This window comes from Fundulus heteroclitus, chromosome 9 (genome assembly GCF_011125445.2).
Source record: "Fundulus heteroclitus isolate FHET01 chromosome 9, MU-UCD_Fhet_4.1, whole genome shotgun sequence".
NCBI classification, from domain to species: Eukaryota; Metazoa; Chordata; class Actinopteri; order Cyprinodontiformes; family Fundulidae; genus Fundulus; species Fundulus heteroclitus.
The window spans coordinates 36,888,157-36,901,891 of NC_046369.1; the positions used below are offsets into that span (position 1 = coordinate 36,888,157).

Consider the following 13,735-nt stretch of genomic DNA (forward strand, 5'->3'; position numbering starts at 1 on the left):
GGGAAGAGTGACATGTTTTGGGGTTGACAGAGCAAATGGTTTAGCATCTGCTTAAAGATCTATTCTGTATTTACCCTCCATGCGATCTAAGCCGCTGAACAGTTTTGGGAACTGCTCCTCTACTGCTTCTACCCTGGCCACCAACCCAATTGCTATGCTTGCTGTGCGGCTAAGTAACCCTTGTGTCAGATCGGCTACTACATACACAGGCTGTACTGTAGTTTTGCTGGGAGTGCTCAGGTTAGCGGTAAACTTCCCTTTAACTGCTAGTGGAGACATACCTGCACCATACAATGTATATTTTGTGGGTTGCAGCTGTGGTGTCTGTGACAGAGAGACGTACACTTTTCCTGGCAACACGGTTACAACCGTTCCTGTGTCTATTTTGAGTAAATAGTTCAGATTGTTCACTTTGACTTCAGTGATCCAAGCTTCATCCATTTCATCTGTTGCTACTGAGCCCAGAAATGCAACTTCTTCACCATCATCACCTGCTGCCCATATTTCTCTTGTTCCAGATCTGCACACTATTGCATAGTGACCCTTCTTTTTACACTGATTACTCAGTGCATCTCTGGCTGGGCACATGTTTTTACTGTAAAAGGGAATCTTTGGCTTTCATGATGTCCACATTATATTTATTTTCCTGCTTAAAGTTAACTCTAAGAAGATCCTGCTGTTTCTTAACAAGCTCACAAGCCACAATGTTCTGCCAAGGCATTTAATTATGTAATTTAGACCCAGTCCTTACCAAATTATTTAAGGAAGTATTCCCTTTTATCGCTGTCTCAATTTTAGATGTGATTAATCCATCTTTAGCAAACAGATATGTGCTACAGGCTTTAAGGTGTCTGTAATTAAACCTTTACTTAGAGCATAAAGGTATGTAATTTATTTTATCATCTTGATCTAAAGAAGGATTCTTATCTTTCAATAGTTGCTAATCATGTGAACATTTCCACAGTAATGACCTGTTTGAAGAATTTCAGTCAGGCTTCAGAGCTCATCATAGCACTGAAACAGCTCTGATAAAAGTCACTAATGATATTCTCATGGCCTCAGACAATGGACTTGTGTCTGTACTTGTTCTGTTAGTCAGTGCTGCATTGGATACAGTTGATCGCAGATTAACTGTATCCAATGCAGCACTTGTTGATTTGTCTGACAGATTCCAGTTTCTTCATGCTAATGATAAATCTTTTTATGCTCTTGGTTTACTTGAGAATTGCAGAGTTCGGTGTATGAGAAGTTTTTCTTTAATATATACTTATACACTTCTACTTGGTAAAATTATCAGACATCATGGGATACGTTTTCGTTGTTGTGCCAATGATACTGAGTTGTATATTTCCATAAATCCTGACGAATCCTATCAGTTAAGATAGCACACTATTTACAGTAACTTGCAGAAAGTAAGACAATTTAAAATAAAACGTAGTTATAAAGTTAATTCAGTGTGAGGAAGCTTGTAGTGGTCATTTTAAATTGTGTTGGATTTACTTTAAATAAAATATCAACATAAGTTGCTGTAATGTTAGATTTGCTTTTTAAAAATCCATGTAAACTATTGCAGCATTTTCTAAGACAGTGTATTTTTCAGTGTCTCAGTGGTCTTAGAGGTCTGTTTCAGAGTATGAACTCAAACCCTGGAGCCAGCCTCCTATAACTGATTACCTTCTTTATCAAGAGGCCTACACTAACACTGCGCACAGACTGAAGTAGATTTTTCTAAAATAACTCTATTAGAAAAAGGACCAGAGGCCATAAATATAAAACTGCAACAATACAGCTAATCACCCCTCTCAATTTTTTTTTACACGGGTTGGAATGAATTGAAGTAAAAGAAAAAAGATGGATATCCCCAATTGCCCACAAGAGGGTAGTAAACATCAGCTGTGCTACTTGAAGAACCATGGTAGCGACACTGTGCTTCCGGTTCTTTGTCTGACGTGGTATCCGGACAAAATTAAGCTAATGTTGCCCAGAATAAACTATCCCGTATCAATTTGTGTAACGTCTATTCCTGTTTAGATACTCCGTTATTTCTGACGATGCAAAGCAGCTCGCAGCGCGGTGAGGATTGGGTTCCTGGCACCGGGGAGCTGCCTCCGCTCAGCGCTCATTGTTAGCCTAGCCTTAGCCGTAGCCATGCTCCCAGCCGCTTTCACTTCTGTTCCGCACTGGGACCACCGCTGCTAGCTAGCCTGGTAGCTAGCTAGTGAAGCTTCTCCCCTCCAGATAGGGCAGTCGTTTCGCTGTGTATGAGCGGGCTATCGCTTGGTAGACTCCCGTCGTGTTTGATGGAAGAGCTCCAGCGAGCGGAAGCGGTCCGCCGGTCGTCTTAAAGCGCCCAAACGGGGATGGTGCGTTTGGGGAGCTAACCAGCAGACCTGACTTTGAGGAAACCTCTCATCTCTTCACGTTCAACCTGCTCGGCTTTATTTCACCCGAGAGGGCGGTTACTGGTTAGTTGGTTGCAGCGCTCTTCTCGAGAAGAGGGGTTTGTTTTATTGTTTCACTATTATCCTTTTATTTTATTTTTTGGAGGGGGGAGGAAAAAACACACAAACATTTGTGCCACGATGGCTTCCTCCTCCGGAAACGACGACGACCTCACAATCCCCAGAGCGGCGATCAACAAGATGATCAAAGAGACTCTTCCTAACGTGAGGGTGGCTAACGACGCCCGGGAGCTGGTGGTTAACTGCTGCACGGAGTTCATCCACCTGATCTCCTCTGAAGCCAACGAGATATGCAACAAGTCGGACAAGAAGACCATATCCCCGGAGCACGTCATCAACGGTGAGCCCCGGCAGCTCCGTCCTGGATGCGGAGGACCAGGATGCGGGCTTTAAACCACCGAGAGTAATTGGTTTGCACTTTCTCCCTTTCGTTTTTCGCAGCGCTAGAGAGCCTCGGTTTCGCATCGTACATCACGGAGGTGAAAGACGTGCTGCAGGAGTGCAAAAGTGTCGCCATGAAGAGGAGGAAGGCCAGCTCCCGACTGGAGAACCTGGGCATCCCGGAGGAGGAGCTGCTCCGGCAGCAGCAGGAGCTGTTCGCGCAGGTAGGATCCGTGAAGGGGGGGGTGAAAGTGGCGACCCCACCTAGCAGGGTGAGGCGTTGGGTCATGCAGGAGGACTTAAGCCAGCAGTGGGTTCTGGATGCGCCCTGCTGAGCAGAGTGTTCAGGTGGGTTTGCTGCAGCCAGAGAGGGCAAAGCTACATCTAACAGTCACCAAGTCATGCTGCTGACCCACAGGGAGATCATTCAGAGGCTTCAGAGTTTATAAGATGCTCAGCAGTGTCTCACACAGTCCAATATTTAACTTCCATGCACAGACACTGAATTTTCAGTTTCCAAAAACTCAAATTTGGTCCCCATCCCAAAAAACTTACTTCTTGTCATTTTTATCATCAAAATTACAGAAAAAAGAAATGGAAATACATTTATACACTTGGTCTAATGACTCTGTATACTATGAGTTTCACTTCCTGAAATCAGTAACAAGAAAATAGCCTTTTCTCACTATATTCCAGTTTTCTTAGCTGTACATGCATTAAACCTATCCGTTGTTGGTCTTTGATGTTCCCTTAAGTTTTTATTAACCTCCAGAACGTAAATATTTCGTTTCAGTATCAGAAAAATATCTAATTGTGACACTATTGCTGAAAATTGTGATTACGATGTTAAGCACAGTTAATTAGGGCTGGCCGATATGGACCAAGAATTATATCTTGATGTTTTTCAGGCCGAATGCTGATATGCGATATTTATCTCAGTACGTTTTTCCTTTCATAAAGTAATTATAAAACGGCGTCTCTGAATCAAAGCTTTATCCCAAATGTCTCACAGGCACATTTTATTAAAACGAAAAGCTGTAGATGAATATGAGAGAGGGCTGAAACATAACCTGCTGCAACACATAACAGTATAACCATAACGCAACGTAGACCATCTTCTTATAGTCTCATCTTATATCTCATTAAAAAACAATTTTTAAAATCTCGATAGATTGCATAGTTAACTTACATTTCTCACGCATTTTCCTTTTTTTGTGGCCAGGGGCGGCGTACACAGGGAGAAAGTTAGGACAACTCCAAAAAGAAAATGCTAAATAATTCTGAGTTGTGGAATGATTTGGATTTTCTGTCATACAGTGTCTGCATGATCTGCAGCATCTCAGCCCGTAGAGACGCCCATCCGATGTGGCCAGTCGGGGCCACACTGGAAATGAAATAACCTAACACTACCAGATCCTACCTCCAGGCAACCCTGTGATAATACACACTAATATTGCGATTTATCTGTATTGTGCAGATCTAATTTAAACACGTTAAAAACACAGGTATAAGGCTCATGTTTGGGCTGACTTAAAGGTAAAGGTACAAACCTGTTGCTCAGCTGTGCTGCATTTTACAACATGGTGACACAAGCTTTATGGCTCATACACGCCCACTGGTTTCACATGCAAGGCAGTTACACAATGATCTCTTGGCTGCCTGCAACCCCCCCCCTCCCACCCCCCCACCCCTGCATTGACTCAACATGGGATTCTCCAGCAGCTGCCTGTAACGTGGCTGGAGTCCTGATGCTACCGTTTATCTGCTGGTGCCTGGTCCAGACGTGCCAGCTTCTTACAAATGAAATGATTTCCACACCCATCAGATCTGCAGGTTTACCAAATCAGATCCAGGTCGGACCGCTCCCTCTGGGTGGCTGGCCTGGTGCTTCATCCAAGTATCGCATTAGAAACGGCAAAATTCGGTTCAACTCACTAAATTTAGCAAAAAGGTTTTTATGCTCGCTTGATTTTTGTTTGACTTTCTCAAAAAGGCGTAAATGCTCTAAAGGGGAGATGGAAAGACTTTCATGGAATCGGTTCTAACATAGCAAACGTTTAGCTCACATGACTGATCGGCTGTTTCTGCTGCCGGCGTCTTCCTGGATGTCCCCACAACGCTCGGAAACAGGTCTGGAAGCAGAGCCAAAGAGACTGGAACATTTCTTAGTCTCATCCGTGGAAAAAAAAACAAATGGCGACGCATTAATTAAAACCTCCCCCCTGTTCTGATCTGTGGTGTGTGCTAGCCACTGAGCTATATAATACACTGGAGTGCTGATTTTGCCGAAAAACTGAAGTCACTGGCCGCCATCTTGCTACTCCCTACTCTCACAGAATCCCATAGGATTTGCTTGCAATAACAAGCAGTTTTCTGGCTGAGTGAAAACGTTTCACAGGTAATTCTACAGTCAGTGGATGTACTAACACTATCAACTACTAGGAAATTAGGTGCTGAAATATTTTACATGTTATTCATATTAAATATATGTATATGTGTATATATAAGTATGTGTATATGTATATATGTATATATATGAATACACATATGTAAATATATGTTTTTGTATATTGTTATTTATATATTTATAAATGTTAAACATATATATTTAAACGAATAAAATGCAAAATATTTCAGCACATGACTTTCTCAGTACTTGATAGTTTTAGAACATAATATAAAAGTATATGGCATTTGACATTTTAAAAGTCTTAAGCCCCCCCTGAACATGAGAAAATCCTCGTTATTCGATGCTGTAGCGCACATATTCCCTAGTTACTGGGGGAAAATAGGGAGTACCAATATGGCGGCTGGTGGCTTCAAAGCAACTCGTTCAAACAGACGGTGATTAGCACTCCAGTGTATAATATAGCTCAGTGGTGCTAGCTTGCAGCCTCTACTTCCTGTTTATTACAGCATAACGTACGCCGCCTTGAGTCGCCTGGTTAATTCACTACAAACCAGTAGATGGAAACACCTGATTCGCATTTTCCTTTTTTGCAACATTTTAAAAGTTCCCTCAAAATTCACATGACAGCTTGGAGGGAACGTGGCTGCTGTTGCTTTCTGATGTATACACAGTAGAAGTGTCGTGTAAAGTCTGTTTTTTTTTTTTATAACAGTCCTCTTAATCTCGCAGGCGGTCCTATTTTCACGTGTTTGCGTCCTTTGCTTGCCGTCCCTCTAAATCTGCGTGCCCGTGTCCCCCGCAGGCCCGGCAGCAGCAGGCAGAGCTCGCCCAGCAGGAGTGGCTGCAGATGCAGCAGGCCGCCCAGCAGGCACAGATGGCAGCAGCGTCTGCCAGCGCTGCTCAGCAAGCCAGCTCCTCTCAGGACGAAGACGACGAGGATGACATGTGATCCCAGGACGCTGTTCAACCCGTCCCAGTTCTTTGCCGGGGCCGCGTGAAAACACACATCTCCTAGAGCTTTCGTCCACAGAGGCGCGGGACTCCTTGGAGCACTGGAAAATTCCTGCCGGGAACGAGCAGTGACACACGGGAGGGGAATTTAAACACGGACCCCTATTCAGACACTAGTACAGGAAAACAAATTGGATTGGATAAACTGTTAAATATTGGCATCCACCCCACCCTAATTTTTAGTTGCTTCTGTTGAAATGACCTTTATTTTTGTTATTTGTAGATTTCTGGGTGTGTTTTGAACCAACTGAGGACAGACGGCGCTGGGGAGAGCTCCTGGATTTGTTGGCGGGTTATGTGGCCGTCGGGTTCTGCACCAGATGACTGGTGCCCAGTGACAGTCAGTGGGTTAGGTGAACTGCTGGAGACCGATGCCAGCATGCCGTTCCTCCTTCTTAAATGTTTGACGGTCATTTTTCCAACAAGGATTTTTCTTTACCCCTCCTTGGTATATTTGTTCAACAATGGATTGTGGGAGATGTTGTGAATATTGAATTTGTTTGGTTATGTAAAGAAATAAATGAAAGTTTTGTTTAATTTTAGCTCCTTGTTTTTTTTTGTTTTGGAATATTTTGTGTCATTTCTGTTCTTCCTAGAACCACCGCAGTATTGCTAATTCGCTACACCTTTGAGAAAGAATATTTTTGTCTCATAGAACCAAAGATAGAGGACAGACTACCAAGTCCAGAGTTTGTTTTTAAAGGTGTAGGTGCTACTGTGATTCCCTTTGCTGATTCCAGATCAGTGTAAACGATGTTAAGGAATATTAATGTCTAACTTTGTAAGATGCTTTCATATCCAGGCTGAATTTGTTACTTTGGGTGCAGTATCGAGCAACTGGCATTGTGACTTTGGTCAATTCCAACTGTAAAGATGAAGAAACAATGTTGTGATACACATTCACTTGAGTTTATTACAAAGTTGTATTCTTTCAGCAATAAAGGCATCATTTTTATAGACAGCTGCTCTCTGTTTCATTTACTGACCTGTTCAATCCTTATGGACTGTGCAGTGGAGGATCCGATGTGAGCGGTAACTCTGATGCAGCAAACTGCTCCTCATAAAGAAATTGTTCTAGACTATTAAGGACAAGTACTTTCTTGCAATGCTACCAGTGCAGAGCCTGCTCAGTATTCACTGGGAAATGGGTTTAAGTGCATCTGGACAACAGTGTTTTTTTTTTATCACTTCAGTCCAATGTAAACAAGAAAAAAAATTCTACAGAGAACTGTGCTACAGGAGCGAGTTGCCACCAGTGCAGAGCTTGCTCATCCTTGGGAGCAGATAGACATGAGTGGCACATCCGGCTTTTAAAATATGTCTCTTGATAAAAATGTCTGGTTATCCGGTCTTCAAAGTGAAAGTGCTGACGTTGTATAAAGAAATAATTACATCCCTAAGGATCACAGACTAAAATTAGATTGTTACCAAGATGTATATTTTCAGTAGTCAAGAGGGAAGAGTTGAACACAAACTTTAATGAAAGTAGGAAATGAGGCAGCTTAAATTTTCATTTCAATTTAATTTTACTGCTGACACAAACTTTTTTTTTTTATTAGCAGTCATTTCTGAAATCTAAGACATAATAAAAAAACTGACGAAAAGCCTTTTGGTCACTTTTCTTCAGGAATTAACTGGTCACTGTGCTCCTGTACTTTTGATTAATTTATGCAAAAGTTCAGGGCCACTGTTGGACCCAAGTCAAGAATGCTGGTGCCTGGCAGATCAGGTTAAGTTTACTTTGACCGAAGCTGTTCATGGAGGAAGGCAGTGTGAGTCAAGGGGATACAGTGCCTTGCTTTCATGCCCTTTGAACTCTCACAATTTGTTACACTGCAATCACAAACTTCAATACATTTCATATGATATGCCTATGGAGGACCTTCCATGTACTCTAGTAGCTCGTGGAAGAATGGCAGAAGGAAGCCAAAGTTATAAGAAAGCCCCAAAAAGTCCTGTTTGTAGTTATATTCCATAACTTATATTTTCCAATTATTTGTCAGATTCTCTTAAATAAACTTACCATTTTGTTTCTGTAGTAACATCTTATTTATCTCCATTTTCCATCTCCTGACCTGCTTCTGGGACTGCAGATGGAAATGAGCTAAGAAGCTGGAGTCTGGGGCAGTGCATCATTACTCTGTTAGTTTTAGGTGTTTCTGTTAAAAAATAAAAATAAAAGCTATTAAACATATACTTTACGAAGCCCACATTTCTGTAATAAAATTATTTTTATTGGTCAGCTATTTTCATTATATGTAAATGGAAAAGCATCACATTTAAGAGAAATACAGGCTTGAAAACATCAGTCTGTCTAAGTGTTTCACTTTGTGAATTGAGTTACTGAATGATATCGTAAATTATTGGGCGTAGCTCTAACATTGATTACACGCCAAGTAGGAATCACAGCAAACATGTGGAAGAAGGCGCTCTCTGGTCAGACGAGACCAAAACTGTACTTACCTGCAAAACGCTTCATGTGAAAGAAAACGAGGCCTGCACTGCCCCCTACAGACGCCACAGCGTCCCTACAACGAGTCACGGCCGTGGCGGCATCATGCTGTGGGGATGCTCTTCTTCAGCAGGGACAGCTGTTATATTTATGAAAAAAAAAACGGGTGAAGGTTAGCCCACAGAAACCATGGGAAATGCTGGGATAAATAATCCATGTAATCTTAATTAAGTATATATTAGTGACGTCATCGTGGGTTAAACCCTATCAGTAAAACTGAAAAGAAGCCGAGAGAAAACACAAGTCTTCACGCCTTTCACAAATAGTCTTACTTCCACTGAAACCTTCCTGCTTGGATCATTCTAAACCATGGAGAGCTACCAGGAGGGGGCGCTGTTGTACGCCCCAAACGGTGCGCAGCCCAGCCCAAGGGCTCCTCAGCAGCGGCCAGCGGTTGAGGACCGCCTGCGCCCACCGTCTGGCTGCTCAGCTCCGCAGCCCAATGTGTCTTAGCCGCAGGGAAACTTTTCAGGCGGACGGGAAGGAGACCACGGGGCATTATTTCATGGTCGGAGTTTTTTTTTTTTAAATCCCCAAATTTCGCATCAAAACAGCCGCTAGGTGAGTATCAGAAACACTAATTATTTAGTATTTTTTTCTTAGGAGGCGAGGACAGAAATTGTGTCAACAACAGACGGAACCGTGTGTGTGAATGAATAAGGGGCAGCTGAAGAGCTGGGTAGATGCATTTGATGGGAAGCCCGTCGGTTCCTCCATGTGACATTTCTAGCTGTCTTTAGGTTGAACAATAATATCAAAGCCTACATACACGCAATCCATGTAAAAATTATGTAAGAACTGGAAGGTTGAAGCCAATGCGTCCTGTTCTGCGGTGTCATTCCAAGTACTAATTCGATTTTTAGGAATATTTGTGGTGAAGTTAACATCAGTGCACAGACCCTAAAATATACAAAGGAGAAATTGTTTTTGTTGTGGTCTGAACTTTCAGACTATCTTTGAAATATTGACCTGTTAAAGCACAGAGGACTCTAAAAGTGCTGAAATGACGCTTTAAATTGTGAAACTGCAGGGATATGGAGCATCATAACCTTGGGGAAGACAGCCCAGTGGGGATCTTCCATCCCAGGAATTCTGAATGAATCCTTCATTTCCCTCCATTTTTTTTAATTATTTTTTTATTTTTTTTTTGCAGCTGTTCTGCTGCTTACTTTGTTTTCATGCCGGATTCACAAAGCAGATGCCACTAAATACATGCAGGAGGGAACACGGTCATCAAGTCCAGTAGATGGGAGGACTTTGCAACAGTCTGAGCCTTCAGGTCACAAATGTCCTCCTTTAGCTACACAACAGATGCAGTCGAATGACCAAAGGCTACAACATCAGACTGGAGGAATCACTGTAGAATGGCCTTTCTAAATGATGCTGCAGATTATAAAAGGCAGCGGAGAGATGAATACCTTTACTCGATGCATTTGGAGATAAAACCGAGTAAAGATAAACATTTAAAGGATTGTGTATTCGGTAGTTCAGTTCAATTCAGTTTATTTAAATAACACTATTTTATGGCAAATGTAATCTTAATGCACTTAATTTGACCCTTATTGATCATACTTTTTTAAAAGGGTAACTCACTCCCAAATCAACTTTTTTGTGTGATAATAAACTGTGGTTGTCTTATAGTACCGTCTGCATATCCTGGTCATTATTTTGACAAATTAGTGCATATTTGTTGAAATCCTGGTTTTGTGTCTAAAATCATCAGTGTGGCACCCTGCTAGGGTTAAACAATGGTCTCGCATTGAATTTTGAATCCGTATTAATGTTGGTTCAAAAAGTTTTTGTGACCTAATTTGGAGAAACTGACTTCAGTAGCTCTGCTGCTGTGGGGTATAAAAGCAGCTTCGTCTTAAAAAAACAAACAAAAAACAGAGCTCCGTCTGGTGCTTCCGTAGCATCCACTGTTGCACTTTTCAATTGAGGCAGCAGCAATGCTCTGCTTCTACATTGCAAACTAATCATGATGCGTTAAGCTGTTGGTTATCCTGCCCTGGATATGCTTTTACATGGGCTGATTTACACTTGATTTACACAAAGGCTTTACAGCAAGCATGCTTCCACTTAGTTTAACTAATTATTTGTAATATTTCTTAACATTTATACATTTCTGTCAATGACAATAACAAAAAGAATAATTCAGTGTTGGATCCTAAATTTTGATTTAGTTAAAAATCCACTTAAGCTGATCATTTCTGAAGGGTTGTGAGTTCTCTTTATACCAGATGCAAACTGTTTCTTGGTGTGCCTGGTTATGATTTGCAAAAAGCCTTCAAATAAATTGATATTTTTTGCACAGTTTCATTGCTGATACTGGTAATGGCTAACAACTGCTTTGACTGGGGATGATTTTCATATTTCAAGGATCATGCAATAACCCTCTTCATACAGATCACTTATTTTTCCAGCTTTCGATGCTAAAGTGTCTCAGATTTCTGTCGACAAAACATTTAGGCTCGCATAAAGTGGCGGGGGAATTTGTGAGGGTGTAAAACAGGGAGGAGAGAGAAAAACATGCAATGATCACGGTTAATATTGTTATCATATCATTGCAGTGATCAACATCTGTATCAGTCATTTGATGTCCTCAGATTGGGGAGTCCTAATTTTATTAAAAAAGAGGAAAGAGGACAGAGGAGTGCTGCCGTCCTAGCCACATGAACATGGCCCAAAGATGTACAGTCAGGAGCAAACTTTGAAAAGCAGAGGTCTTGTTATGAAAAGACAGACAGGCAGTACGACTACCATGTTGTTCTGTTTGATCCTGCACCATCAATTTGGTTCATCACAGAATCTGCAGGGTCGGGTCACAGAGTTGAAAGGAGCAGTTGTTGCGGCAGATTGTTAGAATGTAATCCTGATACCCCTCCCCACCCCCCAACAAGAAGCTCTGATGTTTACTGCAAACAACAAAAGGGAGGGTTGTTTAGGGGCTGACACGTTGTAGCTGCCTCATGTGGGAGTAGCTGTCAGTTAGAAAGATTACGTGTTTGCTCTTTGTAATGCTGGCTTTGTAGATCTAAATGTTGGCCTGAAAATGAGCAAACGTGCGTGAATACGAAGGATCGGGCTGGCCGAGTCCTCCCAGAGACAGTCTGGGTCAAACATCATTCAGCAGCTATGTTTTCTCAGTCTGCTGTGACTTTGCTCAAACCGATTTTCGGTGTTGAAGTGGACTTGTCCATGTTGCCTGGTTACCCTGCAGCCACTGATGCAGACCTTAGTATGGTTCAATCCCATGAGAGCCCCCCCCCCCCCATCCCATTCTGTCCCTCGACTCAAATTCCTCCCTCGGCCTCAGGGGAGCTCCTCCGTGCGTCACTGCTCTGGTCACAAAGACCTTCAGAGAATGTTTCTAGTCAGCACCGCCATCACTCTCTATATCTGTATGTCCACAGTAATATGCAAAAAAAAAAAAAAAAAAAAAAAAAGAACATGGCCTCCTGCTTTGATGCAACTATATGAGCCTCCTTCCTAAGATATGTGGCAGGGATGAAGGTGTGCAACCTCACTGCGTGCCATATGTGAGAAGGTTGGCGGGCGCAGAATGCATTAACTGCTTAGCAACAAGTGAGGGAAGCATTTACGATGGCCTCTGTTCCTTCACTGATACCTTAAGATTTCAACTGAAACCTTGCATATGTACCACAGAACCATGGTGCCTGTCACCTTTAGTTTCAGGTTTTTCAGCAACATGTGAATTTCAGTTACTATTCATCTTAACAAAATTCTGAACTCACTTTTCTCCTAGTCTAAGGTCTTCTAATTTCTCTGTTTCATACATTTACTTTTAGGCCCTTTTTGCCTTTCTGCAGCGGCACAGCAGATTGTTGGTGTGTTTCGACTCTGTGTTCCAGAATGTTTTTTTTTTTCCTTGGAAATTCAATTTCCTGGCAAGTTGTGTTTAACGCCAGGAATCGGTCGTGTATTTCTACCGTGGATTCCAAATCCAGGCTGTTTATGTAAATAGACGGCTGATGCTGTGGGAGCATTGTGACGTTGGAAACAGGATACAACCAGGAAGAGAAAAACAGGTTCTGTATCCTTTTAATCTGTTTAAAATCAGCAGACATGCTTTTTTTGTCTCCCAGTGCAACGTTCGCTCCTGCAGCAGTGATCCGCTGCGAGCTGCCGGCGCCCACAGCAACAGAGTCCAGAACGCGATTCAAAACACTGTGAAATCAGACTGATGTAGCCTTTGATCTCAGCTTTTCTTCTCCTAACGCTGACCATTTAAAAGCCAAGGAGCGTAACTCAAAGCTTTGTGTCCACTCTTTGTGGATGTTGAAGGACCTTTAATCAATCTCTTTTTCTTACTAAAACATCTGTGATTGGCAGCTAATAAAACCACAATCAATGATTCTGTCACTGCGATTACAGTTCACAACTTATATAATGGCGTATCTGTTACAGACTTTATAAAATGTTGCTGACACAGTCGTGCGTGTTCAGGACATTGCTTTGGGAGCAGAGCAAGGGAGAAGAGGATTAGCTCAAGTCAGAGTCACTGCACAATGTTCTACAGCCACAGTTTAGGATTATTCTACAGCTTTTAAACTCTGAAACAGAGTAAAAAAGCACAGATTTAAAAGGATAATTGTCACATTTAGAGTCTTTTATAAGTTAAACCCGGCCTGGTGTGTCCTGAAAGAGCGTTGACAACACATGCCGAAGTAGCCGTTGGATGCCTAATTTCTTTCATACTTAAGACTGGGTAATAATACACTATGATCCTATGTTTTAAAATCTTTATGTATATACGGACGCTTCTTTACTTTTTTTTGGATGATTGAAAATCCAGAGGATCATAGAGTGAATACAGATGAAAGTTTAATGTCTGTTCCTTGTTAGCAGCCATAGGCTGATGTTCACATATACTCGGGCCTTACTGGTACAGTTGTTGAGAACTTGGACAATACCTGGCTATGATGTCATTCCAACCTA

General features: G+C 42.0%; 2 protein-coding genes across 3 annotated transcripts in view; both read left to right on the plus strand.

Moving 5' to 3' along the window:
- The first annotated feature begins 1,913 nt into the window (after positions 1 to 1,913).
- Positions 1,914 to 7,225, plus strand: LOC105915937 (protein Dr1). Of its 2 annotated transcripts, XM_021309367.2 has the most exons (4): positions 1,914 to 2,465; positions 2,548 to 2,802; positions 2,904 to 3,067; positions 6,056 to 7,225. In XM_021309367.2, exons 2-4 carry the CDS (start codon positions 2,583 to 2,585, stop codon positions 6,200 to 6,202), a joined length of 531 nt encoding a protein of 176 aa, XP_021165042.1. In that variant the 5' UTR covers positions 1,914 to 2,465; positions 2,548 to 2,582; the 3' UTR covers positions 6,203 to 7,225. The 2 variants fall into 2 exon arrangements, with proteins under 2 accessions (XP_021165042.1, XP_012705671.1); XM_012850217.3 differs by having other exon boundaries at positions 1,914 to 2,802.
- A 1,994-nt stretch (positions 7,226 to 9,219) lies between these two features.
- The window catches only part of si:dkey-44g17.6 (guanine nucleotide-binding protein G(I)/G(S)/G(O) subunit gamma-12), a 48,481-nt gene continuing 43,965 nt past the window's right edge, over positions 9,220 to 13,735 (plus strand). Inside the window, exon 1 of the mRNA XM_012850218.3 lies at positions 9,220 to 9,337. The gene's annotated coding sequence lies outside the window, so the exon portion shown is untranslated. The remainder of the gene's footprint in view (positions 9,338 to 13,735) is intronic.

Bases quoted from the DNA above. Each gene is read 5' to 3' on its own strand.
- LOC105915937 (XM_012850217.3), top strand. From the start codon at position 2,583: ATGGCTTCCTCCTCCGGAAACGACGACGACCTCACAATCCCCAGAGCG. The intron at 2,803-2,903 runs GTGAGCCCCGGC...CGTTTTTCGCAG, and splicing joins CCCGGAGCACGTCATCAACG to CGCTAGAGAGCCTCGGTTTC. The intron at 3,068-6,055 runs GTAGGATCCGTG...TGTCCCCCGCAG, and splicing joins AGCAGGAGCTGTTCGCGCAG to GCCCGGCAGCAGCAGGCAGA.